This window comes from Nicotiana tomentosiformis, chromosome 9, assembly GCF_000390325.3.
Source record: "Nicotiana tomentosiformis chromosome 9, ASM39032v3, whole genome shotgun sequence".
Taxonomy (NCBI): Eukaryota; Viridiplantae; Streptophyta; class Magnoliopsida; order Solanales; family Solanaceae; genus Nicotiana; species Nicotiana tomentosiformis.
Window position 1 is genome coordinate 53,014,860 of NC_090820.1, and position 26,380 is coordinate 53,041,239.

A 26,380-nucleotide genomic window follows, 5' to 3' on the forward strand; every position below is an offset into this window, starting at 1 on the left:
TATGAGAGTATTACTAATTTTTTAATGAAGATGTTGGCTGAAAACAAGTCAGGTTGAAGAATCAGTAATTGAGGATAGATTTTAGGAATTTAAAGTGGCAAGTTGAATAGACTGCAAGCAATCAGGCAACTAGACATGCTGGAGCTCTTCCTAGTGACACCGAGAAGAATCCTCAGGATAAAGTGAATGTAGTGATTTTGCGAACTCGAAGAGAATTAGTAGAGGTGCAGGAAAAGAAGAAGGAACAACCTATGGTTGAAGAAGTAAGAGTTCCAAAACATCTCAAGGTGAATGAGAAAAATATGTAGATCCAAAGCAAGAAGTAGTTAATAGGGGACCATCGCCTTTCCCTCGGAGGCGGAAAAAAGAAGAATGATGACTATACGTTTAATAGGTTCCTTGACATATTGACGGAAACATTTGAACATTCCATTAGTGGACATGCTTCGTGTTATCCCAAAATATACTAAGTATATCAAAAACATTATGGAACATAAGAGAAAGTTGACCAAACTTAAGACTACTGCACTCACCGAAGATTTCACCTTAAGGACTTTGAAGAAATCTTCCACAAAAGCTAAATGATTCGAGAAGCTTTACCATCCTCATGCGAATTGGTGAAGTCGATGTAGGCCAAACTCTATGTGATTTAGGTGAAAATATATATTTGATGATGTTATTAGTGTTTAAGTTGTTAGGCTTGAAAGCTCCGTGACCTACCATAGTCATGCTACAGTTAGCTGATAGGTCTTTGGCTTATCCTAAGGGAGTGATTAAGGATGTTTTGCTACACGTTTGACAATTTATCTTCCCCCAGCAGACTTTAATATTCTAGACTAGAGGCTAATGAGCAAGTCTCTTTCATATTGGGACATCTTGTCTTGGCTACTGGAGATGCAGTCATCAAGGTAAGGGAAGGAAAATAAATCACAAGAGTGAACAATGAAGAGGAATTATTCAATCTCCATCGCGTGATTTAGTTGCCTTATCATTACGAGGATCTTCTATGATATATGTGGTGTAAGTAGATGATCCAATTATGGGTTTGAGTGTCTATGTAGATGATTCTTTAGGGAAAACACTCACGTTGTTTGATAGTATAGACCTTGATGAAGAAGTTAAGGATATGGTACACATCCTGGATGTGTTATGTTAATACATCAGAGACGAGCCCCAATTTGAGCCCTTAGATAGGCCAAGTAGACCGCCACCCAAGCCTTCTATCAAGGAGGCTCCAAAGCTAGACCTTAAATCATTACCTTCCCATCTTTATTATGCTTATTTGGGTAGCTCTAACACTTTACGTGTGATTATTTCTTCTAATTTATCTAATTTGCAGGAAGAAAAGTTGTTGAGAATGCTACAAGAACACAAGAATGCCATTGGATATGTCTGATATAAAGTGTATTAGAATCCCATTTCCTAATTTGATGCTTTCTATATGTTGTTTGATATTTTATGACTTGCAATGATGGATAGTTTGGTCTACATGGGGTTCAGGAGTGATTTGAAATACATAGTTCTATTTTTGGAAGCTTAAATTAAGAGTTGACCAAGGTTTAACTTTTGAGTAAACGACCTCGGATTGGAGATTTGATTGTTTCAATAGGTTTGTATGATAATTTTGGACTTGGGCATATGTTTTGAATTTGGCTTTATTTACCAAAAATTGGCCATTTAAAGAATTGGAGAGTTTATAATTTTGACCGGTAGTTGACTTGGGTGTTATCGGATTTCGATATTGATTTTGAGACCTCGGATAGGTCCTATTGGTTGATATGAACTTGTGTGCAAAGTTTGGTCGTGATATGGAATATTTTAGTATGATTCAAACACGTTTGGCCAAGTTGGAAGATTTGGAAGATTAGGAAAAGGATTTTTGAACATCAATTCTTGGTTTTGATGTTAACTGTAGTATTTTTAGTCTTTGGATAAATTTGAATTAGGTATATGAACTTGTTGGTATGATTGAACGGGGGCCCGCAGGGCTCGAGTGTGTTCCTGAATTGTTTCAGACTATTTTTGGTGTTGCTAGAATTTTGAGGTGTCTGGTGCGTCGCACCTGCGGAGGGATGTTCCACAATTTCAAGGTCTGGTTAGATGGGTAGGAGCCGCATCTATGACTCGGTGGAATGCAGATGTGGAGGCTCACCTGCGGATGATGGACTGCACATGCGAAGGCATGCCTGGGAATGGATGATTGCGAACGCAGTAGGCCCAGCGCATCTATAATGACGCGCCTGCATTGAGGGGATCACAGTTACGAGACCGTAGATACAGAAAGTGTATAGTATATGGGGAGTCAGGACGGTAAGGGTGGAGCTAGCAGATGCAAAGCTTTGGTCGCAGAAGCGAGGCTCGCGCCTGCGGCTTAGTGACTGTAGGTGTGAAAAGCATGGCACGTTAATATAATTCAAGTTTAGCCCATTTTTCACAATTTTCATGTTTTGGAGCTCGGGGAGAGGCGATATTTGAGAAGATTTTCACTATAACTTTGAGGGTAAGTAATTTCTACTTGGATTTGATTATATATCTTGATTCTCCATAGATTTCTACACGTAAAACATGGAAATTTAAAGAGAAATTTGGGGGTTTTATCTACAATTTAAGAGGTTGAATTCTGAAATTTGAGGATCGATTTGGACTCAAATTTGGAAGCTAAATATATATTTGGACTCGTGGGATTATGGGTAAATGGGAATGTACCATTGGACTTGGGATTTTGACCATGTGGACTTGGGTTGACTTTTGTTGATTTTTTGGGAATTGAATAAAAATTGAAGCTTTATTATTTTGAATTGATTCCTATGATTTTATTTCACCTTATTGAATATTATTTGGCAAGATTTGAGCCGGATGGAGGTGATTTCTAAAGAAAAGGCAATTTTAGAGAGTTGACTTGGCTTGCTAAGATAAGTATCTTTTCTAATCTTGGTTTGTGGGAATGACCCTTAGGATATGATTTTATTTTCTTCATTAAAATGTGTGTAAAGCAACGTATATGCAAGGTGAAGTGCGTATATGCGGGTGTCATGGGTTATTTATGACCGTTTTAGACTCTAGGCTTGTATTCCTTGTTTGGTTGTGCGCCTTTGATGTTTGGCTATAATTATATATTTTTAATAAATTACTTACCTTACATTTAGGTGCTTTAATGCTAAACTATACTATATTTGTGCTTAATTGAGTTTATTTTATGTATAGGTACATTAGAGATGAAATTGGAGCAAAGTAAATTTTTAAAATGTAATTCATATCAATTGTATGACTATGTGAGATTATTCTTTCATGTTAGTAACCATGTTTAGGATTACCATTATAGTTGGCCATGATGGGCTATTTGTAAAATTATCGATATACTTGATTTGGCCGTAGTCATGCTTTATATCTTGAGCACACATCCGCACCTTATTTATCATGTCCTTGTGCATCTTACTGATTATTTATGAGTGTGTTCATACTTGAAGATGAAATATTATTTTGGATTGCTATGATTATGGCACATTTGGATATGTTGAGCAGATTGGTTTTGGATATGGCACGAGGTTATCACATGAGGTCTTTTTCATGGACCGTGTGGATATAAATCCACCCCCTAGGATTGATGGTAGGCTAGAAACTCGTATTTTAGCCATGTTTTGCACTTTAATTACTACACTTTACTTGTGTTTGAGCTTAAATGATAGTGAATTGCACTTATTACATATTTTATGCCTTGCTGGAAGTGATTCCAAGTTAAAAGGTTAATTTGGAGCTGAATCGAATAAATTAGAGCTTTGAAGTCTAAGTAAAAGCCTAAGGAATTAAACTGGATCACGTTTGCGGGTCGAGGACCAAGTCTGGATATCAAACAGTGTACGAAACATTTACTCTGACAAAATTGTACTATCGTGCCGAATGCGGCACAGTGCGGCACTGCAATGTGCCTGCCTGACAGAAAAGCAAGCCCTCTGTAAATCCCCAGAGGCGTGTCGTGCCTGTTCAATTTCCTTAGAGTAATTTCATGTTTCGGCTTGGAAAGGGTAGTTTCATCCGAACCCACTTCTACACTGTATAAATACACCAAAAACATATTTTTTAAGGGACTTTTGACCTACGAAAGATTGGAGAAGCAACTAAGGTGAGAAGACACAAGAATTCTTCAAGATTTCAACCAACAATCGGTGTAATACGGGAGTTTGTATCGAATCATTAGTATTGATATTTTCTATGTCTTTAACCTTTATTGAAATGAATTTTTCCATTACTATGAAGTAATCTGTCTTAGGGTGTTGACAGATATGGTGTTTTAATAATTTGATTAGGGATTCGATTCTCGATAATTGTTTGAATTAATTGATGAAGTATTATATTGTATTGTGAAGTTGTTTATCATTTTGCTTAATCGAAAGAGGAGCTTTATATTGAATTTCTTTATATCTTATGCTCTAGTTTAAATTTGTGATTCAACTAGGTAATCGAAAGAGCCTCTTGAATTATCAATCGAACTAAAAAATAGGGAAATATATAGGAGAAGTTACTATTTAGACTTAAACCATCATTTTATTTGTTGCAATTGTTCAGCGTGCTTCAATTGGATTATTTAATGAACTTAACGTTTAATCGAAAGAGGAACCTTAACTTCAAGTGTAGTGAATTCGTGAGAATCAACAATATTATAGAGTAAACTAATTCAATAATTGAATCCCGAGTCAATTATCTTGTACTTGTCTAGTAAATTACCCTTATTTCTCTCACTCATAGTTTTTTGTTGTTCAATTGTTGTCATCTGTGATCAATTGATAATTGCTTAATTTTTAGTAGTTAATAATCATTCAATCAAGTATTAATTTTCCTGGATAGTAATTAACTAAAGATTATTCAAATACCGTTTAAATCCAATCCCTCTGGAGACGATAATTCAACTATATTATCTTTAACTAGAGAGCATTAATTTTGTGATGTGTTTTGTGCTCGTCAAATTTTGGCGTCGTTGCCGAGGATTGGCAATCAATAGTGTTCAAAATAGTTTTTAGTACTAATTCAGGAACCAATTTTACTTTTTTGTATTCACGTTTTCTCACTTATGCGCAGGATATAGGTTTAATTGCGGCATGACTCGATCTTTTTCAAAGGAAGTGATATCGTACGAACCAAAGCTCGAAAAACACCTGAGACAACTGAGAAAAGAACGAGGATTCACCGAAAATTTCTTGGGGCAATCTTTAACCCAAGAACACATGGCAAAGAACGGTGATGATAGAGTAGATTTAGCTACAAGAGAGGTAGCACAACAGAGAGAACAAGTTGCATAGTTAGCAGATAAAGCAACCCTTAGAGCTACTAATGAGACTATCAAAGAGGATGAGGGTCGAAGATTTAATATAAATCGACCCCTGGTTGAAGACCAGTTTGAAAATGCAGCCCCCGGGCTTGGGAGATCAATAGATGACTATGACAGACCAGTCTAAAATCAGGGACTGTCAAGTGTCAGACCTCTACCTATAGCAGCAAATAATTTTGAGCTGAAGCAAGGCTTGCTTCAAACCATCCAGAACAACTGTGTCTTTAGAGGGAGGGTGAATGAAGATCCTAACACTCACTTGATGGACTTTGAGAAAATCATGAAGACCTTCCAGTATAATGGATTGTCAAAAGATGTTGTCTACTTGAGGGAATTCCCTTTTTCACTGAAGGATGACGCGAAGCACTAGCTTCGAAGCTTACGAACTGGGTCGATCAAGATATGGGAGGATATGACAAAACGTTTCTTGACAAGTACTTCTCCTATGCGAAAACAAGTAAATTTGGAAAGGAAATCTACAACTTCCGCCATAAGGACACGAAAACGGTCTTCGAAGCTTGGGAAAGATTCAAGGAGATAGTAAGAAGATGTCAGCATAATGGAATCAAGTTTTGGATGCAACTCTAGGACTTTTGGGATGGACTGACACCCTCCTCACGACGAGGTCCATTAATGAAGAAAACTCCGGAAGAGATTGTCTCAATCCTTGATGAATTGTATGAGGATGCTAACCAATGGCATACTGAGAGTAATGATAGAAGAAAATCTATTTGGGTTCACCAGGTGGACTCTAACAAATCAGTGTAAGTCCAGTTAGATACCATGGCCAGATAGACAAGAAAGTTAACCCTAGCCAAGGTACATAGTGACCCACAAGCAGCATGTGACTTTTGTGGAATGGGACACCCTACACATGAGTGCCAAGCTTCATCTGAAGAAGTTAACATTATGAGGAACTATAATAAAGGAAACTACCAAGGTGGGAACAACTAGAGTGCTATGGGACAAAGAGATCCAGGTTTTTCTTTGAGTTCACCTAGTGGGATTTTGAACTCGTGGCAGCAAAATAATCCTAGACCCTAGGGTCAAGGACCACCAGGTTTTCAGAACCAGTCGAAGCAGTTGTACCAGCAATAGTCAAATCAATCTAGTATGGAAGATCTCATGAAGGCGTTCATCAACAAATCATATAACAAATTTGAGACCCATGGCGCATGCATTCGGGTACAGGGCACAACCATCCAGAATTTAGAAAGACGGGTAGGATAGATTGCAAAATTGTTATCCAAAAGGGCTCCTGGGACTCTACCCTCTGACACTGAAAAGAACCTAAAGTAGACAATCAAAGCTATATCTATGAGAAGTGGCACAACATTGGTTGACCCAATTGTGAAAGCTAGAGCCGAGGTGGTGAACAAGCAGACTGAGACACTAGAAGAGCAAAAGAGTGAAGAACAGAAAGGCGAGAGTAGTGGGGTATAAAAGAAGATTGAAGAAAGCAGACACATGTCAGCTTTGCCATTCCCTCAAAAAATAAAGTGGGAAAAATTAAACATGTGCTTTGGGTGGTTATTGGAGATGCTCAAGGAATTGTATGTGAGCATCCCCTTTATAGAGGTTCTCACTCATATGCCTGCATATACTAAATTCTTGAATGAAATCTTGTCCATTAAGAGAAAATTAGAGGAGACAACAAGTCAAGCTTAATGCCCACTATAATGCCATATTATAAAAGAAAAATCCTTAAAAGTGTGGGTACCCAGGAAGCTTTACCATACCATGCTCATTGGGGAGTGAGAAATTCGACAAGGCTCTCTGTGATTCCGGTGCTTCTATAAATCTAATGCCTTTGTCTGTGTTTAGAAAACTGAAGGTGAGCTTGGAGTGATCAAATCTATACCAGTGTCCCTACAACTGTATGACCAGGCCACCATCCTGCCTGAAGGAATTATCGAGGATATTCTAGTTCGGTTGGATAAGTTTTTGTTCCCTGTAGATTTTATTGTGGTGGATATGGAAGTGAACAAGGAGGTGTCTCTAATTCAAGGGAGGCCTTTTCTATGTAAAAGTAGAGCAATTCTTGATATCTATGAGAGGCAGCTTATGCTTAGAGTAGGTAATGAGAAGGTAGTATTTCGGATGAAAAGAATGATAAAATATCCCAGTGATGAGGCATCTTCCTACTCGTGTTTCAAGCTTGATGTTGTTAGGGAATTGGCTGAAAAATACAAGTTTGATAAGCTTGTGGGAAATACTCTTGAGAGGTGTATTACTCAGTCTAGCACAGTGGATGATGAAGATTCTGAAATAAAGAAAGAGGCTGATGCTCTTGAGACTGAGGACCAAGTGGTTGATGAGGAGGAACTCAAAAGGGAGGCTTCTATGCCTAGTGTGGAATTGAAAGTCCTCCCTACTCACTTGAAATATGCTTTTCTTGAAACTAACAATTTTCCTATGATTATTTCTGCTTACTTGACAGGTGCACAGGAAAAAAAGATGGTTGAAATACTGAGAAAGTACAAGAAGGCCATTGATTGGACCATAGTTGATATTCAAGGAATCAGTCTAGCCATCTGCATGCACAAAATTTTGCTTGAAAAGAATAGTAAGCCAGTGGTGCAGTCCCAACACAAGATGAACAAAAATCTGGAGGAGGTAGTGCACAAGGAGATCATTAAGTTGCTAGATGCGAGAGTGATTTTCCCCATCTCTGATAGATAGTGGATCAGTCATGTACAGGTTGTACCTAAGAAGGGGGCAGGACCGTGGTGAAGAATGAAGACAATGAATTAATCCCGACAAGAACAGTCATCATGTGAAGAATGTTCATTGATTATAGAAGGATGAATGATGCAACAAGGAAATACCACTTCCCACTTCCCTTTATTGACCAGATGCTCGAGAAAATGGCTGAACATGGCTGTTACTGGTTCTTGGATGGGTAATCATGCTACAATAAAATACTCATTGACCCAGAAGATGTTGAGAAGACTACTTTCACTTGCTCTTCAGGTATTTTCGCTTATAGGAGGATGCCATTTGGGTTGTGTAATGCACCGACCACTTTTCAGAGGTACTTGATGTCTAACGTCCCATATCTGAATGGTAAGTGCCTAGAGGTATTCATGGATGATTTCACTCTGTTTGGTGATGATTTTGATGGCTGTTTGAAAATTTTGGAGCTTGTTCTTGAACATTGCGTAGCCGCTCACCTGGTTCTTAACTGGGAGAAGTGCCACTTCATGGTGAAAGAGCCCACAAAGTGACTGCACATGGTATTGAAGTTTACAGAGCAAAGGTTGATGTAATTTCTAGACTTCCTTCGCTGACTTCTATGAAGAGCATAAGGAGTTTCTTGGGACATGCTAGGCTCTATAAAAGGTTCATAACAAACTTTTCCAGCATTACCAAGTCGTTGACCGCATTGCTAGCGAAGGATGTCAAGTTTGTGTTCCCTATGGAGTGCTTAAGGGCATTTGAATTGATAAAGGAAAAACTTATTAGTGCTCCTATTATGGTGACGCCTTATTGGAGCCAACAATTTGAAATAATGTGTGATGCTAGTGATGTAGCTATGGGGTCAATTCTAAGGCAAAGAAAAGACAAGATGTTTAGGCCCATCTACTATGCAAGTAGGACATTGAATGATGCCCAAGTTAACTATGCCACTACTGTTATGTGGACATTTGAATTCTTTGTTATGGTCTTTGCTTTTGACAAGATTAAATCATATCTTGTGGGGAGTAAAGTGATTGTACACACTGATCACTCAGCTTTAAAATATTTGTTGAGTAAGAAAGAGTCCAAGTCGCATCTGATGTGGTGGGTGTTGTTCCTCCAAGAGTCTAACTTAGAGATCAAGGATAGGAAGGGCACAGAAAATCAAGTCGTAGATAATCTATCTCAACTTGAGAGACCTCCAATAGAGATAATGGAAATAAGGAAAGAGTTCCCTGATGAGCAGATTCTTTCCATTGATGCAGTATCCGAAAGATCGCCTTGGTACAACTTTTTGGCTAGTGTATGGTTGTCGTGTGACCTCTCCCGTGATCAAAGAAAGAAGCTTCAAGGGGAGGTAAAAAATTATTTTTGGAATGATCCTTTCTTGTTTAAACTGTGTGTAAATGGTGTGATTTGAATATGTGTACCAGAATGAGAGATGGCTAGCATTCTATCTCATTATCATGATGGAGCAGCTGGAGGATACTATAGTGGAAATCGCACTACAGAAAAGGTCATGGAAGCCGGTTTATATTGTCTTACTTTGTACAAAGACGCACAGGCGTATGTAGCTGCATGTGACAAGTGTCAAAGGGCAGGTAATATTAGCAAGAGGGATGGGATGCCGCTAAAATTAATTATGGTATATGAAATCATTTATGTTTGGGGCATTGACTTCATGGTGTTGTTCCCCACGTCTCAATCTTATGAGTATATCCTAGCTGTTGAATACGTCTCTAAATGGGTTAAATCAATCCCTACTATGACCAATGATGCTCGGGTGGTCTGTGAGTTCTTACGGAAGAACATCTTTACCCGCTTTGGGACACCTCGAGTGATCATCAGTGACAATGGATCGCAATTTGTGAACAAGCAATTCGTTGCGATGTTGTCCAAGTATAGGGTCATACACAAAACATAAACCTCGTATCATGCCCAAACTAGTGGGCAAATTGAAGTGGCTAATTGTGAGCTTAAACGAATTCTTAAAAAGACGGTTAGTGCTTCTGGTAAGGATTGGTTTGTAAAGTGGGATGAAGCTCTATGGGCATACAGAATTGCGTTCAAAATAACCATAGGGACTTTACCATTCAAATTAGTGTATGGGAAATCATGTCACCTACCTAATGAGGATTAAAAATGCTCATGGAGGTGTAGTCACTATTATCAAAATTGTGTCCTACCCTTCCCGAAGCCTACATTATAACCAAATTAAAGTCCTACTTGATCTTTGACTGAATGAGCTCAATTATTAGAGTATTACACTACGGGCAAGTCTATGCTGCATTTTCTTTGGCATATGAATTTTTATTTTGAAAGTGAATGAATTCTTTCTATCTTGAGTTCCTATTTATTCTTGAATTTTATTGTGTGGAACTACTCTCTATTTTTGGTGTAAGGGTACATGATTTGCAAAGAAAAGGTAATGACTTTGGACTCTATGTTAGAATAAGTGAGCAAGTTTTAAAAAATGTGTGGTGCTTTTGAGTCGAGTTTTGAGGCTAGGATGTTATGATAAGGTGCTTAGTCTGCTTTAAATATTCCTGGCATGATGCGTTAGGGAGATTGTCTGATGAAAATGGCCAACTCTATGTGAAGTGTAGTTTGATTACTCGAGGACGAGCAATGGTTTAAGTGAGGGGTATTGATGGTAGGCTAGAAACCTGTGTTTTAACTATGTTTTGCATTCTAATTACTACACTTTACTTATGTTGGAGCTTAAATGATAGTAAATTTCACTTTTTATATATTTTATGCCTAGCAGGAAGTGATTCCGAGTTAAAAAGTTAACTTGAAGCTGAATCGAACAAATTGAGCTTTGAAGTCTGAGTAAAAGCCTAAGGAATTAAACCGGGATCGCGTTCGGGGGTCGAGGACCAAGTCTGGATATCAAAAAGTGCACGAAAAATTTACTCTTAACCCAGTATTTTCAAAATAGTTGGTATTTACCAGCTTTCTTAATTAGAAAAAAGAAATAAGTGAAAGAAATATTAAAATAATACAGTGATTAGTAAACAAAGTATAGTAAATTGAAGAATCTAAATTAGATAGCTTGTCTAATTTACAAAAGTATTTACAATACCCATGCTTTAATGAATTTATTCCACAAAAGGTACGGAGACTTTGCAAGTATTAGTGATAGAAGTTGAAGTTCCTTGGAGACTTTGCATTATCGAATTCAACTTCTCTTTAATCAAATACCTATGCATTGTGCACTCTTAAGTTAGTCGACCAAATACTAACAAGACAATTACAAAATATATTCGAATGTACATGTACATACATGAATAAAAGGGATTATAAATCAATTCCAAAACCATTATCACAAGAAGAGAAGCGGGTGCAAGGGTAATTAAAAATATCCATGAATAATTTGTATAGTTTAGTACCTTTAGCATTCACCTTAATAGTAATTTCTGAAAATAGTGAATCAAGAAAAAGAACAAGTGATTTAAATAAAAGGGATTTGGAAGATTTTGGGTTATCTAACGGTATGAGAGGTAATTTTTAAAAGTTTATTTATGGTAGGGATAAATTTGGCTGGATAGTATAATGGTAAGGATAAATTTGGCCGAATAGTATAACGGAGATTAAATACGGATAATAACCAAAAGTAGAGGGCTAAATTTGGACCTTTTCCCTAATGATAATCTAACTGAACTTTTATATAAAAAATCCCGAAGGACTAGTAGTACAAATCATGATATTTTAATATTTAGAGTTTACAAAGCTAGTATGAAATAAATACATCATATGTTCAAAATTTACATAAAGAGATTTTTTTTATAAATCTAAAGCTACCATGAACAAGAGGCAGATACAGCCGGAATACAGGTTCATCTTCAATGCCACCTCCTGCCATACATAGAAACATCAATTCTAAAATCTGTACACAAGGTGCAGAAGTATAGTATGAGTACAACCGACCTCATGTACTCAATAAATAACAAACTTAACCTTAGGTTGAAAGCAGTGACGAGCTTGGACAACGGTCAGAGTCCAACACCAACAGCCAAGAACAACTCAACAATAACAACAACCCAGTATAATCCCACTAGTGGGGTCTGGGGAGGGTAGTGTGTATGCAGACCTTACCCCTACCATGAGGTAGAGAGGTTGTTTCCAATAGACCCCCGGCATCCTTCCCTCCATGAACTCCCCACCTTGCTCTTGGGGTGACTCGAACTCATAACCTCTTGGTTGGAAGTGGAGGTTACTTACCATCAGAGAAACCCCTCTTGTCATAAACAGCCAAGAACAACTCGAAACAATATAATGAAAACATTACAAGTAATACTCAAGATATGATGCTCAGCTCGTTCATAGTTACAGAAAATAGGCATGCTTTTCAGGTACAACAGTAAAATCCAAATCTTTCATCGAAATCACCAAAGTATGAGTATATCAGAAAACTGTGATTTTTCCCAAAAACTACTAATATCTAAATAAGATATTTCATTCTCAGATAGCATGAGGAAAGTATATCTCTATGCCTACATGTCAATGTGCATGTTAAGTTATGAATGTCCACGTAGCATGAGGAAATGCATCTCTATGCTTGTATGTCAAGTATGCATGTTAAATACAATTCATCATAGTGATGAACTCATGTACACACACTCTCAGAGTACTCAACCTCACCACCTCACACTCAATCACTCGGCACTCGGTACCTACACTCACTGCTAGTATTTCAGACTCCGGAGGGGCAGATCCTGCCCAAGCACTAATAAAACCTGATGCGGCACGCAGCCCGATCCTATCATGAATCAATAATACCTACTACGGCGTGCATCCCATTCCCATCATGAATCAATAAAAGTCGTTGTGGTATGCAGCCTGATCCCATCATGAATCAATAAAACTTGTTGCGGTGTGTAGCCCAATCCCATCCATACCACTCACAATCAGTCCCTCGGTCTCAGCTGAGTCATCAATCTCTTGGGCTCATAAATCTCATGCCAATCAGCCCAAACAATGATAACATGATGTGAAAACAATGATAACATAGACTAAGATATGATATGCAAATGAATGAATATGACTGAGTACGTAATTGCAATTTAAGCAAATAACTCAATAGCAAAAATGACCTCAATGGATCCCAACAGAATAAGTATATAGCCTAAACATCATTTCTAACATGGATCGCATCTCAATTACTCTAGCACATAGGAATTTCATGGATAAAAACAAGATTAGGTAACTACACAGTATCACAGAATCAACTGAGTCATAATTCACACGGTGAACTCCCACACGCCCGTCATCTAGCATGTGCGTCACCGCAACACCAACACATATCACGTGTATTCAGGGATTCATACCCTCAGCACCAAATTTAGAAGTGTTACTTTCCTCGAACAAGCCGAATCCAATACCTGGTAAGCCAAAGAATACTCTAAAAATGTCATCCTGTGGGTACCGACCTCCGAACGGCTCGAAACTAGCCAAAAGCAACTCAGAAACATCAAATAATGCTAAAAGAAACAAACCCAATTGATAAAGGTGGAATCTTTAATCAAAAGTCCAAAGTCAACCAAAAAGTCAAATTCGGGCCCGTACCTTGAAACCCGGCAAAACTCACAAAATCCGACAACCCATTCAATCACGAGTCCAACCATACTAGTTTCACTCAAATCCGACTCCGAATCGATGTTCAAAACTCAAAAATTCACTTTAGGGCAATTTAGACAAAAACCCTCAATTTCTCTTTAAAATTCATAATCCAAATGCCAAAATCGAAGATAGATTCATGAAATATAATCAAAAGTGAGTCAAGAATGCATACCCCAATCCATGTGGTGAAATCCCTCTCCAAAATCGCCCAAAAACTGAACCTGACCTTGCACATGCAAATCTCAAACCTACAAAACACACTGCATCTATCACGCCATCATATGAAAAGTACGAGAATCTCATAATCAACTCTGAGTCACCAGCAGAATGCATACCCGATCAGTCAGAAACCTTCCATTTGATCCCATAACCATTGAGAACTCTTCGAAACCCATTTTCACATAACCAAGCCATCAGAACTGAATCTCTCTAACTCAACCAAGACACGCAGGTCGCCAAACCCAATAGTATTGCCACAAAATACCTATAGAGACTCACCACATCATAAGTACCCAAAGAACCGATCATATCCTTTACCATGTTGATCCAACCTACTACTAAGTTGTCCTTTTTCTCCGAGTTCCTTCTGAGTTACCCTCAAGTTGACATTTCTCCTTGCCAGAACACCACGATCCTTACCTAAAGCTCACCATAAGAGATCCTAGCATAAAACCACACTGCTTTAAAGCCCATAATTCGATGTATTCCCTCTTAGCACCCCAAAGTACCACAATCGAGATACCCACTCTGAAGAGACCTTATGTGAATCTAAAACTATTTCCTTTACCTTCCTGATACTGAAATATAGAATCCATAGTGATACAGAAATATTGCAAGTCTCAACACCATCCGATGCAAATCTCAGATTCTAGCCATATACAAGTCCAAAGAATTCTTAATTGCCACATATAAATCTTGAATCCATTAGAACCTTCTAGAGAGTCATCTACTCTGCTCAAATCTCAATTGCACCGCCCCAACGGGCCGAATGACCTATGCCCCATTAGCATATTAACAGCCAAAGATATAATCCATACCTCTAAGTAACCAAGTGAATTCTTTTTCTTGGTACATTACATCCATCATGAACAGAAACCCTAGACCATTTCCAAGACTTCCATATATCCATAAGGTGTAATACATCATGCATACATAAATTCCTTTCTCAAGTAATCCTCAAAACCAACCTCTGCAGATCATAGCCAATCAACAAGTATGCCTCGAACCGAACCCAATACAACACATAACCCTGCAATCAAATTGCCGTTGGTAGACTCTCTTACTTGGCTCAAACCCATAGAACAAAATGCCTGATAACTCACAATACCCATACTCTATTACTGCCATAATCCCTCAGTGAGATTCAACTAAATCTCTCACAAGCTCCTACAACACAACCCATAAAATACCTCAAATCATCCGTTAAGCCCGCATACATCCTCGTGACAGTCAGGTCAACTTACCCAACCAATCCAAACTCAAATCGCAACACCTATACCAACTGGTAGAAAAGAAAGCCTCCACACAATATCATAAGGATCGCACATCCGTAGATTACCCCGCATGTGATAACCCACCTGCTTATCCTCAAACTGATATCTCTTTATACAGCCACAACTACTACGTAATCACTTAATCTTCCTAAGTCTGAACTCATCAATAAGACATGAAAATCTACTTCGTTCCACAAATGAAATAACACGAAAGAATATCTCAAAAACCTTTATACCTCAAGACTGTATGATGCATCCACAGAAATTGAGCATCCAATAGACCTTTTCACATCTCAAGAAAACTCTTCCCGTCACATTCAAACCATCTGATCCCGCAGTCACATCCTACTCATCATATAGCCATCTAACCACTCACCAAGCCACCGGTCCCACTCATAGGGACACCATTGGACATAGAAGTCCAAAAGTGCATGCTCACACAACTGAAACTACCGAGCCTAAGCTGCGGTCCAAACCGGGCCTCAAGTCCTCCACACTGGCCCATCACAAAAACACAAAAAATACATCGCGCACCTCATCCATAGAATCCCCAAGCCGTCAATATACAGCTGATACTGAGCGCTGACATGTGCCTACGAGTGAGTGGAAGGAATTCAAAAAAGAGATACACCTCAAGCTGAATCAATGCCTCACGATAAGGAAAGAAAGATGGAAAGTTTATCCTAAATGCCCTGTAGCCTCTCGAAGATAGGCATGGACGTCATCATACCGATCTACAAGACTCTACTAGACACTTTTTCATGACTCATAGAACCTATGAACCTAGAGCTCTGATACCAACTTGTCACGAACCAAAATCCAACTAGTCGTGATGGCACCTAACACAACCCGCTATGTAAGCCAATTTAACAATAATCCAATTTCAAATGAGATCTACTGAGAGAAATAATGATAATATAACTGAACTTTTATACAAAGAATCCTCAAGGACTGGTATTACAAATCATGAGCTTCTAAGATTTAGAGTTTACAAAGCTAGTATGAAATAAATACATCATCTATTCGAAATGTACATAAACAGATTTTTCTTCTTATAAATCTAAAGCTACCATGAATAAGAGACAGCTACAACCGGAATGCAGGTTCGTCTTCAATGCCAGCTCCGTCCATACACAACAACATGAGTTCCAAAATCTACACACAAGGTGCAAAAGTATAGTATGAGTACAACCGACCCTATGTACTTAATAAGTAACAAACCTAACCTTAGGTTGAAAGCAGTGACGAGCTTGGACAACGGTCAGAGTCCAACACCAACAGCCAAGAACAACTCGTAACAATATAATGAAAAAAGTACAAGTAATACTCAAAGATATTATGCTCGGCTCATTCATAATTACAGAAAATAGGCATGTTTTTCAGGTACAACAGTAAAATCCAAATCTTTCACCAAAATCACCAAAGTATGAGTATATCAGAAAACTGTGATTTTTCCCAAAATCTTTCAACAACAGATAAGATATTTCCTTCTTAGATAGCACGAGGAAAGTACATCTCTATGTATACATGTCAATGTGCAGGTGAAGTCATGAATGTCACAAATCGTGCAGCATGAGGAAATGTATCTTTATGCATGTATATCATGTATGCATGTCAAATGCAATGCATCACAGTGATAAACTCATGACCTCACACTCTCAAAGTACTCAACCTCACTGTCTCACACTCAATCACTTGGCGCTCGATACCTGCGCTCATTGCTAGTATATTAGACTCCGGATGGGCGGAACCTACCTAAGCACTAATATAAGCCAACATGGCTTGTTGCGGCGTGCAGTCTGATCCCATCATGAATCAATAAATCTTGATGCAGCATGCATCCCGATCCCATCATGAATTAATAAAATCTACTACGGTGTACAACCTGATCCCATAAATATCACTCACAATTAGGCCCTCGCCTCACTCAGTCATCAATCTCTCGGGCTCATAAATCTCACGCCAATCAGCCCAACCAATGATAACATGATGTGACAACAATGATAACAGAGACTGAGATATGATATGCAAATGAATAAATATGACTGAGTATGTAATTGAAATTTAAGCAACTAAATCAACAGCAAAAATGACCTTAGTGGGTCCCAACAGAATAAGTATATAGCCTAAACATGATTTATAACATGGATCACCACTCAATTACTCTAGTACGTGGGAATTTCATGGATAGAAACAAGATTAGGTAACTACACAGTACCACAGAATCAACCGAGTCATAATTCACACGGTGCACGCCCACACACCCGTCACCTAGCATGTGCGTCACATCAACACTAATATATAATACGTATATTCAGGGATTCATACCCTCAGCACCAAGTTTAGAAGTGTTACTTACCTCGAACAAGCCGAATCCAATACCTGGCAACTCAAGCAATACTCTAGAAATGTCATCCCGCGTGTATCAACCTCCGAAAGGCTCGAAACTAGCCAAAAGCAACTCAAGAACATCAAATAATGCTAAAAGAAATAAACCCAATAGATAAATGTGGAATCTTTAATCAAAAGTCCAAAGTCAACCAAAACGTAAAACCCGGGCCCGCACCTCGAAACTCGATAAAACTCACAAAATCCAACAACCCATTCAATCACGAGTCCAACCATACTAGTTTCACTCAAATCCGACTCTGAATCGATGTTCAAAACTCAAAAACTCACTTTAGGGAAATTTCGACAAAAACCCTCAATTTCTTTTTAAAATTCATAATCCAAATGCTAAAATCGAAGATAGATTCATGAAATATAATCAAAAGCGAGTCAATAATGCTTACCCAATCCATGTGGTGAAATCCCTCTCCAAAGTCGCCCAAAATCGAGCTCTAAATCTCAAAAAGTGATAGAAGAACCGAAATCTCGAATTAAATAGAATCTGCAGAGGTACTTTCGCAATTGTAGACAAAAATGTCGCACCTGTAGCCTCACATTTGTAAGTCATCATCTCGCATCTGCGATTATAACTCCGCAGAAGCGTCTGTACCACCGCAGAAGCGGACGCCCAGCTCGCACCCATTCTCTTAGAAACGATCCTGACCCCGCAGAAGTGCTTGCACATCTGCGCTTATTCCTCCACAGAAGCGGAACTCACCACAATACCTCCTCTTCTCATAAGAGAGAAATTCATCGCATAAGCGCGTTCTCTATTGTGGCCAAATATGCGCAGGTGCGAAGAATCAGCACCAGAACTGCCAACATGACCAAAAATGATCAGAACCATGTCACTCACCCGAGCTCCTCGGGACCCTGTTCGAACATACCAACAAGTCTCATAACATAACACGGACCTACTCGAGGATTCAAACCACACATAATAACATCAAAACCCACAATCGCGCTTCAAATCGAACTTAATGAATTTTTGAACTTTCAACTTTCAAAATTCGTGCCGAACCAAATCAAATCAACCCGAAATGACTCCAAATTTTGCATACAATTTCCAAATGACGTAACGAATCTATTCCAATTTTCGAAATCATAATTTGAACCTGATATCATCAAAGTCAACTCCCGGTCAAACTTTTGAACATTCCAAACCTTCAAATTTCCAATATTTGCCAAATAATGTCGAAGCCTTCTCGAAATATCCAAAGCCAACTTCGGGCATACTCCCAAGTCCTAAATCACCATCCGGAACTATTAAAACTCTAATCCAAGGTCAAATACTAAAAAGTCAAACTTGGTCAACTCTTCCAACTTAAAGCTTCCTAGTTGAGAATCATTCTTCCAAATAAATTTCGAATCACCTGAAAACCAAAATCAATGATACACTGAAGCTACTCAAGACTTCAAACGGCTGAACGGAATACAAATGCTCAAGACGACCGGTCGGGTTGTTACAAATATTGGAGCGATTTTGAAGGGCCATTTCAACCATCTATTGAGGGTAAGTGTTTATAACCCACTCTTGGTTATATTTCATGAATATGTATGAATTTAGGCTTGTAAATTCATGATTTGAGGTAAAAATATGATATTTTGAAAGAAAACGTAGAAATAGTATTTTTGAGTTTTGACTACGAAATTGGACATGAAATTGAAAAAAAAAAGTATATATTTTAGTTCGCGATGTTATGGGTAATATTTATTTTTGAGAATTTTTAAAATCTGGGCACGAGTGATTGAGAATTGTTTCTAATTTTCAAATTATGGATTCTTGCGTATATTTTGATTAAATTGCACATTCTTTTGGCTAGTTTCAGATCGTTTGGCATTAGTTTTGAGGTGTTAGCGAGAAGTTAGAGCCGATTATTAAATTTTAGAACAAGGTAAGTCTCTTGTCTAATCTTGTAAGAGGGAACTTATCCCTGTAGGTATTCTATTTGCTATGTGCTACGTGTTATGGGAACTACGTATGTACAAGGTAACTAGCGTCCATGCGTATGCTAGATTCTTGATATGTCCAGGTAGACATAGACTTACATCATGATTTAACTGTACTACTTGAGTTAATCTTGCCCGTTTAAGTACTTGAATTTATGACTGAGCTTGAGACAAGAATTTACATAGCTTACCGAGTCTTGTTACTTTAAGACTTGACGGGATACTTGATTATCGGTAGAGCTATACCTTATCTTACGTACATATCCTCGTGTTTGTACTTATTTGTGCGGTAGTTTTATGACCACTTAAACTCGCACGTATATTTTTGAGTTGGGTTAGTGACCCGTTGAAATTTTCAATATTCTTATGGGACAGGGCGTTCGTCTCGGCAATATTATGATATATTTTTATGGGAAAGAGATATGCTTGTTTTGTGAGGATGTTGAGTTGCTGATGTGGCGTAGTATCATTGGCGGAGAAACTTTGGCAAAAATTGCCAAGGTGGATGGTGGTTAGCTGATGGGTCAATGGGTCAAGGGGTTTGGGCTAATTTTCTAGACTCGTTTGTTGGGTTATTTGGCTGAAAATTATATTTAAAATGTGGCCCTCTTGAATAACAACTTGATCTTTGCAATCACAACACCCTTCGAATTAAACCCTTTTCAACATAAATATCTAATTAAACTTCCTTAATCCTAATAACTGTAATAAAATATATATTTTTATTAAATGATTATATATGAATATATTTATAGATAAAGTTTTGTATTTTTGAAAGAATTAATAATTTATAAGTATAGATATATTAGATATGTAAATAGCTAAATAATTAATTAGGTGAAAAGTTATGGTAATATAACCATAATTTCCAAAAATTAATTTTACAAATATAAAGATAAGTATATTATAAATACTAATAATTTTTATCTTTAAAAAAGTATATAGGATAAGTAATTTGAGTAATTATTTAAAAATACATTAAATATATTTTATTAAATTATTATTGACCAACAAGCATAGTAAACTCATTGAGAAAATAGAGGGTCAAAATTGATCGTCAACAAGCTATGTAATATTAAAAAGAATTAAAAAACTTTTGGGACAGGTGAAACACTGGTAACAACATACAAGAGGAATTGGCAAATTATTGGCCATAAATTATTTTGGCAAAGGTAGCCCCAAAATATTTGGCATTATATAGCCAAATATTAAAAAAAAAAAAACTACTTTCTAGTTACTCTCTCTCTCTCCCCCCCCCCCCTCTTCTTCTATCTCTCCTATTTCTTTCTCATGGTTTTGCGAAAATTATTACAAATTATGCAAAACAATGGTGGGATGAGAAGATAAGGTTGATCTCACATCAGAGATAATCAGAAGCAAAAACTAAGAGAGAAAATAGGAAAAAATTAGAGTTCAGCTTTATTTTTTTCTCTTTTTTTTTGTTTGGATTGAACGAGTGAGTGTAATTGAAATTGGTTAAAAATAGCTAGACGAGTCTATATACAAAATTTGAACAAGATTAGAAGTGATTTAAATTGGTTTCAGGTAAATAAATCAGACCTAAAAATTCAACTGCGTCATGTGTATATTACGTTTTATATAGTCTTCATCAGTGTATATGACACATATATTTTTAAAGACGACTCTGTAAATCACATTGTATATCGTGAACATAAATTTTCATGGATATACACAGATATAATTTGTGTATATTATATTATATATCATGTATATAACACAGATTTTCATGGATATATACAGATACACATGATATACATGAGATATCACGGATGTACATGGAGATATACACGAGATACAATGGGGGATACACATGTGGAGTCGTCTTGAAACTTGAATTTTAAATCTGAAATGTGTTATACAAAGAAGGAAAATAAAATTTTGATATACTTTTTGATATACATATTATTATTATGTTATACACTGTGATATACAAATAATATAATTAATTTTGTGTTATATATATTTGGATATACAGATAAAAAACTAAAAAAAAATAATTTAGAAAAATTTGAGAGATTTTTCGGATGCTATGGAAGGAAATGGAACCTAATTTCTAGGATGATGGTTGTCAGAGGCAGATCAAGGATTTAAACTTTATGGGTTCATATCAGCATTGCTACCACATCTCATCTAATTTAATAGGTTTAAAATTTATTATTTATATATATTTAATAATTTTTTGGACAAAAATACAAGGTATGAGCGAAGCTATGGGTTGAGTTGAACCCATAGCTTCTACAGGGGCGGCTCCACATAATATGGGCCTAAGGCGGAAATAAAAAATGAAGCCTTAAATTATTTTTAATTATTTTTTTACTCTTATAATTTATCGAAATCTAAAGAACTTATAATCAGTTTTAATTATTCACAATGTCAAACCAATTTGTTTTATCTCTCTTGTGTTATCATGTAGAACTTTATTGATTTATTTTTGAAAAACTTCTTCAACCGAGGCAACTGATATAGAAATTGTTAATGGTAATTGAATTTACACTTTTAACTAATTGAGTTTGCCAATTAGAATATTCTTCTACTTATACAGTTTCTCTTACCACTTTTAATTCTAAATATAAGTTAAAATAAATAATATTAAAGATGAATTTTAGTAGTCACTTATCAAAATAACTTGAATAATATCTACAAAGGCACTTAAAAAATTAAGAAAAATTATTCTAAACTAACATTGTAAGAAGATCAATTTAGTCGAAAAGGGAATCACTTGCTTGATCAAAACTTTAAAACAAATTAACGAATTGAAATTGAGTTGTAATAATTATTGTTGATGGTGTTAAAATTTAAAAGAAGAAAAATCTCGATCACATCGATCATCGCGGCAGAAATAAATTCCAACAAAGAGAAAGTACTTGTGCTTACTATATACTAAAAGGAAAACCGCTTTTGCCAATTAATATAAATCCCTAAAACTAGTAAGGGAACCAGTACACATGCTAGATTGCATGATGCAAGAAGTCGACTTTAAACAAGTACTCCGTGTCTTCTAGTGTATGTTAACCTATTTTTATTTTGGCCCGTTCCAAAAAAAGTAATTCCTTTTTAAATTTGGAAATAATTTAGTTTAAATTTTTAATTCTATATTTAACTATAACCATACAAATACTTTGTCATGTTTACCACCACAAGTTTTAAAAGAATTATAACCATACAAATATTATGACTTATTTAGGTTCACAAATTCCAAAAATTTTCATTTTTTTCTTAAACGTCGTATCAAGTCAAACATATTCACATAATTGGAATGGAGGGAGTAGTATGAGAAGTTCTCTCCATTTTCAGTAGCACTAAATATGAAGAAAATGGGTGCACGAAAACACTGGTTTTCACGGACTTCAGCAACTTGTTTAAGTAAAATAATTTCACGTACTTTGCATTTGATAGAAAAATAAGCAGTTAAGCACCATATATAGTTAATATTGGATTGTTGATCCATCTTAAGATTTCTTTTTCCAAATGAGAGCATTTTAATTTAGTTAATTAATATGATGTCTCCCAAGTTGCCTCTCGTTATTCATGGTATTTCAAACATTTTGTTGGAAAAAAACACAAGAGTAGAGTAGTGGCATACACAATTTGAGATGTTAACTCTTCGTTTGGTGATCAGAGACATGTTCAAGTTTTTCCTTTCTTTTGTTTGGTTATTAAAAGGGAAATAATTTGAAAGAAAGCAATATCCTCTGGTTCCTTCTTCTTTAGCTGGATGAGAAGTGAGTTTAAGTTGTCGTTTCTCCACCACTTTCTTCTCGACCCAAACTAAGTACGACTTGCAAAAAGATTGGCACTATTTCTTTATTAGTCTGTTTCAAAAAATTTGAGACTTTCAATATTTTCTTAATAGAAAGTATTTATAGTCACACAAATGTTCTGGCAGGTTTAAGACTACAAGTTTCAAAAATTTTACAGTCACACAAATGTTATGGTTTATTTAAGACCACATATCTCAAAAATCTTTCCTTCTTTATTAAAATTTGTTTCAAATCAAATTAGAACAATCTTTTTGAAATAGAGGGAGTAATAGAGTACCTAAAAACAAATTTGTTTTATCTTCATTTCCATTTACTATTCTATTACCCCTGTTTTTCTCCTCCCTTGTTTTACTTTTGAAGAATAAATAATTGAGTTAAAGTTCTAAGCACTAATTTAGTCTCAATCACCTATCATGTAATTACATGCACATCTCATGATAACCATTACTAATTGCTTAGTAAAAATTGTAACTAATCTACTATAACAGGTTGATTGTGTATATTATTTAAATCCTAATCATATTGTTCATAACATGAATCTATACTTTCTAACTTGCAATCGATAACAAATACTTAGATGCGTTTGGAATCAAAATGACTTGTTAAATAGTTCTTCCTAAGTTTTTCTTGTATCTTGGAAATAAACAGCTGATTTATTTATAGATGACTGCTGTATTCATTCCCTCCCTATCTATTACACTACATCTCGACATGTTTCCTAAACTAATTCAGCATGTCTGAAGAATTGCATATCTTATTTGTGTGTGGTGTCAACATCATCTTATCAAGCAGATTTTACTAGTATTAAATTATAGGAAATTATTTTTGTCAAATGTTTGGAGAGAATCATCATACTTTTTCACATCAACGGTAGTCATGATTTTAACGGGTACTTAAAACTGATTTTACAAATATGGCCAAACGGTTTAAACATATGATTTATAATAGCACGATTTCCGTCAATTCAAAACTAGAATATAATAGGCTCTTATATTAAAAGATTATGACACTTAAATAATACTTAATCTATTTCAATTTAGGTGACTGTAACTTATTAATCTATTGCAACAAAATAACATTTTTTTACATTAAAATTTTCAAAAATCTTAAAGCTACGGCAACACCTAACTTAATTTTGCATCTTATTAACATTTTCTACAAAAGGAAAATATCTGTTAAAGCTGGTTGCATAACATAATCTTGATAGAAATTTACTTGATGATTGCATAAAATTATCTTGATAATAATTTATGTATATCAGATTTCAATGTATTTTGATGAATTCTCATGAATCATGACATGATAAACTAAAATAAATTTAAAAGGATAGAGCACTTTCAATTCAAAGGAGAGCCAACTTGTTTTATCATTCTCTGTTCATACACTCATCTCACCAAGCAAAAAAGGTACAACCATCACAGGCCCTAGTACAACATTTCTGTTTGATTTAAGCATAAACAGAGGCGCAAGAGAGAGCCATCAACAAGAAAGCAGCTTGTTCTACTTCACCAAGCTTGTGAGTTGATCTTGATCTTGAACTTGATCTTGGTCTCTGCAATGCTACTACTTGTCTACCAAAAGGCAACAATAAAGAACCATTACTGCTGCTGCTGGTACTATCTCCACTGCTGCTCGTACTAGTGTTACTGCACTGGTTTTTATTTTCAGATGATTTCTTCAATTTCTTGTCCAATCCGACAAGTGCTCTTCTCTTCTTCCTGCTCCTGATCCCACACGCATTACACAGTGACTGCATTCACAAAATCAATCTTTTCAAAAAAACTTTTGAAACATGTTAAAAGTATAGTATATATCTTACTGACCTTAGGGCCAGCAGGGCCACCACGCCAAAGAGGGGTTTTAGTGGTACCACAATCAACACATGTTTTGAGTTGGCTTTCGATGTTTTCTCTTTCTCTTTGCCTCATCATATCCTCAGATCCCGAACCCTATACCAAAAAACAATCAATCCAAATCAGACATTTGTACACACACAGAGTAAAATGGTTCAAGGGTGGATCTTGATCACTCACTTTATCACTTAGATTCATCACTTTGATCAACTGATTAACTAGAAAGACCAAGTGAAATTAACATCCAACAGAACAACCTTGATCACCACAGCTTCAATGATCACACCTAAAACTACTAATACCAAAAACTAAGCAAAACCCAGAACAAGAAATGGCAGATAAATCACACTTGATTCTTGATTTCAACTAGAAGAACAACTGATTAGACCCGCTCAAAAATTGAAAGGTTTAGCAGGAAATTAAGGGGTTTAGTAAACCGACTTGAAGAGATAGGAAGAGAGACTGCGGGAAAGATACAGAGAGACCGACACTGAAAGGGAATAGTGGCCGATCAGAGGATATAAAAATGTGGGGTTTATAAGAGGGCTTACGAAAACCCTAGGCGCGAGGGATTGTGGAAGTGACTAAGTTACCCTTGCTTACGAAAATGTTTATCTCACAGTCGATCCGCCATTAAAATGTTCTTTCGTTATTTCTAGGGGTGGGGGCAATATGGGCACTTTAGAAACTTTTCTTTTGCCGTTTGCCGCCTTATGTTAAATCTAGGGTTTTCAAGACTTGATCACCCCGCCAAGAGACGTTAAACGTTTTTTTTTTTTTTTTTTTGTATATAAGAATGAATAATTAATTAACAATATTACGAAATCTTGTCACCTACTACTACTTTCAACAGGAACAATTCTAAAACTTGCTAATCAAGCCAAGAGTATATATCACCTCGCAATAAGTGAATTGAGATATTTGCTACTAATACTCTATTACATAGATTAAGAACACTTTATATCAGGTAGGTGTATGAAGCGTGCTACTGATCAAAAAATGATACACGTAAAAAAATAAAACAAGAAAACTCCCCCTTTCCTCTCCTCCTCCTCATTTTCATAATCAGCCATAAATTAAAGCAATAACCAGCGCTGCATCGATCACTGTGATCAGCTGTTCAGCCACCAGCAAGGCAACCAAAACAACGTCTACGATCGACCTCTCTCCTACATGTCGAAATAGATTTCGGTTTTCGCACGTTTGATCGAGTTCGAACGATGATCTATCGAAGTAATATCTCGAAGGTGGAACAAACTAACCCCGAACCCGGGGGAGCGATCCGTGTCA

The 26,380-nt window shown here is 36.5% G+C and overlaps 1 protein-coding gene across 1 annotated transcript; it reads right to left on the reverse strand.

Annotated features, from left to right (window-relative positions):
* Positions 1-24,572: 24,572 nt before the first annotated feature.
* Positions 24,573-25,603, reverse strand: LOC104111982 (GATA transcription factor 16-like). The gene is made up of 3 exons (XM_009621806.4): positions 25,271-25,603; positions 25,061-25,186; positions 24,573-24,987 (listed from the first exon to the last, which is right to left on the reverse strand). Exons 1-3 carry the CDS (start codon positions 25,286-25,288, stop codon positions 24,685-24,687), a joined length of 447 nt encoding a protein of 148 aa, XP_009620101.1. The 5' UTR covers positions 25,289-25,603; the 3' UTR covers positions 24,573-24,684.
* Between the last annotated feature and the right edge of the window lie 777 nt (positions 25,604-26,380).

What these genes read in the sequence shown, in the direction of transcription:
- LOC104111982 (XM_009621806.4), bottom strand. An exon ending in GTGGCCCTGCTGGCCCTAAG is followed by an intron (nt 24,988 to 25,060) that starts GTCAGTAAGATA and finishes TTGTGAATGCAG; the next exon opens with TCACTGTGTAATGCGTGTGG.